Raw genomic sequence first — 3008 nt, forward strand, 5'->3', positions numbered from 1 at the left:
CAGGAGCAGAGAATTTGTTGCATGAAGGTGTTCAGGAAAGGTTATTATCAAACAGAATCAAGGAAAACATGACTGCTAAGAGCAGCACACAAACCTTCAGCTGTGCTTCATTGCCTATGGCCTTAGGCAATGAGGAGACCAATAAAGGCTGGAGCTCAAGAACACCCACCCAGATCCAAGACTTTCTCCCTGGCACCCAGCCATGAAGCTCCTTTTTCCCATCTTTGCAAGCCTCATGCTACAGTCCCAGGTGAACACAGGTAATGTGGAATCCCGGGTTCAAGAAAGGTCAGCGTGAGGAAGCAGGGATTTGGCTGCCACGGCAATGGGAGCAAGTACCCAGAGAGATGACTGAAGGTCTTACCTATTGCATCAGTAATGAACCCCCATAACCCCTTAGCCCTAGACTGTGTCTGATGGAAGCAACCAGGGAGCTACAGAGAAAAAGGGTGTTTCCTGTGAGCTCAGAAACTATTCAACATATAAAGCTGCCTTTAGTGCCCTGTACATAGCTATCATCCTGGGACTCAGCCCAAGTCTACCTCATTTTAGTTCTTTTTCTAGTCTAAACCATCTCTTGAACCAAGGGTTCCTGTCAGTTTGCACACTGGTATAGGAAGGAGGAAGGCCTTACTTTCACGCTGAAGAAGATGTCCTCTTAGAATCCAGTGAACAGGTCTATGTTCTCCTCTCAACTTTTCCAGATTTTACAGTTTCATCCTCTTCTCTCAGCCTTTGTCTTCCTGAAATCCCCAAAATTACCATAAGGGCAGCTATGAACACATTATGGCAAAAGTCTGAACTAGACGATTGGCTGTTGTTTTTGGAAAAGAAAGGGTAAATGTTGAGACTTGCCTCAAATAATTTTTATGTTTTGTTTTTGGTGAGAAAATAATATGGAAGTGTATGTGAACATGCTTTGAAATTCATAATGTGCTACATAAATCTGTTGTTATTACAGAAAATCAGTCGAAGTAAGATGGATAAGGGAAAAGAGCTTTCTTGATTCAGAAAAGAAGGTGAGACATTGGGATGGAAAAATACAGCAGATGACAATAAGGGACCAAGCAGAGCAGGGGATTTAGAGAAATAGATGGCAATGTAGGAGTTATCATAATAGAGATGAGGTTAAGGATATGATAATGAATAAGACCTCTGAGGGATAGAGTGTTCAGACAGGCTGAAAATGATAGAACATCATGTCCCAGGAACCACATATTGAACAATTGTCAAAGAGGGAGAGGACAAGGACCACTGGGTTTAGCCAAAGACAGCACTCCTAAAAGTCCTGACAGTTCTGTTCTGAAATTCTTTATTGGATTAATTTTGTTACAGATTTTACTCTTGTTGGTGTTTCCTAGGATCATGGGGATGGGATGGTTATGCCCTACAAGTGTCTAAGATTCTAAGTTGGGGGGTCTAAAATCCTATCTTAAAGCAAATAATTGTACTTCTTATTCTTTTTCAATGGAGCGCTCACGGTACAGTGGTTAAGAGCTCACCTGGTAACCAAAAGGTTGGCATTTGGAATCCACCAGTTTCTTCTTGGAAACCCTATGGAGCAGTTGTACTGTGTCCTATAGGGTCACTATGAGTTGGAATTGACTCAAAAGAAACTGGTTTGGTTTTGGTTTGATTTTTCTTTCAAAGGAGCCCTGATGGCACAAGGAAACCCTGGTGGCATGGTGGTTAAGAGTTCAGCTGCTAACCAAAAGGTTGGCAGTTCAAATCTACTATGCAGCCCTTGGAAACCATAGGGGGCAGTTCTCTGTCCTATAGGGTCCCTGTGAGTCGGAATCGACTCGACAGCAACAGGTTTGCTTTTTTTTTTTTTTTTTGGGGGGGGGTGATGGCACAGTGTTTAAGCACTTAGCAGCTAACCAAGAGGTGAGTGGTTCGAACCCACAAGCTGCTCAGTGGGAGAAAGATGCAGCAGTTTGCTTCTGTAAAGATTACAGCCTTGGAAACCCTATGGGGCAGTTCTACTCTGTCCTACAGGGCCACTATGAGTAGAAATCAACTCGACAGCAATGGTTTTTTGGTGATGGTGGTAGTGGTGGTTTTTATTCTTCTTTCACCTATGTGCCCTATATTTTTAAAGTTACTCAAGGAAAAGAAAGTAAAAGAGATTTATTTTGGATGTTGGAGATGTGCAGAAGTTCGCTTGGCCAGCCCAGGTGTCCATCAACATCCCTAAATACTGAACTTAAAACATAGTATTACAAACTCCTTTTTACTCTGGTTCTTTCCCTTCAGCAGTTTTAACATTATCTCTGGTTATTAACCTTTGCCAAATGGTTCTCTCTTTTCTCTGGCAGAATTCCTTGGCTTGAAAAAATGTTTAATGGGTTTTGGGAAATGCAAGGACCATTGCACCGTGGATGAAAAAGAGATAGACAAATGCAAGAAGAAAAAATGTTGTGTTGGACCAAAAGTGGTTCAAATAATAAAAAACTTCATCCAAATTGAAATGCTTCATGCATTTGAAGAAAACTCCCAAGGACTTTTAAAAAATTACAATAATTCTAATGCCATGATACAAAAAAAAAATCATGTTACATCTATTCTCCCCAAAATCATGAGCATCAGCCCTTCTACCAATACCAACACCGTCATCATCACAAATACCACCACTTTGAACTCCACCATCACCAGTACTGCTGCTTCTACCAAGAGTGACACCGCAGAAAGCAGAGATTCTCCCATTGCCTCCATACCACCAACGCCACCACCATAGAAACTGTCAACACCAGAAATGAAGTTGAAGAAGCCTCTGAGCAGCTCTTTCCTCTAAAAATCCAAGGTCTTCTCTGTCTTCTTCGTCTATAAAATGAGATGTAGAACTGTGTTCTCTGTCATTGGTTATTCAATAAATACTGTTTAAGTACCTATAATTTACATAATGTTACCTTTCTCACAAGAGCCTCACAAAGGACATAGAGCTGGGAAAGGATGGAATTTTAAGTTTAGATGCCCAAAAGAAAGCAGGCACCAGGAATGGTGACTAC

The 3008-nt window shown here is 41.5% G+C and overlaps 1 protein-coding gene across 1 annotated transcript; it reads left to right on the forward strand.

Moving 5' to 3' along the window:
• Nucleotides 1–202: 202 nt before the first annotated feature.
• On the forward strand, nucleotides 203–2737 carry DEFB129 (defensin beta 129). Its single transcript, XM_049869477.1, has 2 exons — nucleotides 203–260; nucleotides 2319–2737. Exons 1-2 carry the CDS (start codon nucleotides 203–205, stop codon nucleotides 2735–2737), a joined length of 477 nt encoding a protein of 158 aa, XP_049725434.1.
• The last annotated feature ends 271 nt before the right edge of the window (nucleotides 2738–3008 follow it).

Source organism: Elephas maximus, chromosome 25 (genome assembly GCF_024166365.1).
Source record: "Elephas maximus indicus isolate mEleMax1 chromosome 25, mEleMax1 primary haplotype, whole genome shotgun sequence".
Classification (NCBI taxonomy): domain Eukaryota; kingdom Metazoa; phylum Chordata; class Mammalia; order Proboscidea; family Elephantidae; genus Elephas; species Elephas maximus.

Bases quoted from the DNA above. Each gene is read 5' to 3' on its own strand.
- DEFB129 (XM_049869477.1), top strand. From the start codon at position 203: ATGAAGCTCCTTTTTCCCATCTTTGCAAGCCTCATGCTACAGTCCCAG. The intron at 261-2,318 runs GTAATGTGGAAT...TTTCTCTGGCAG, and splicing joins ACAGTCCCAGGTGAACACAG to AATTCCTTGGCTTGAAAAAA.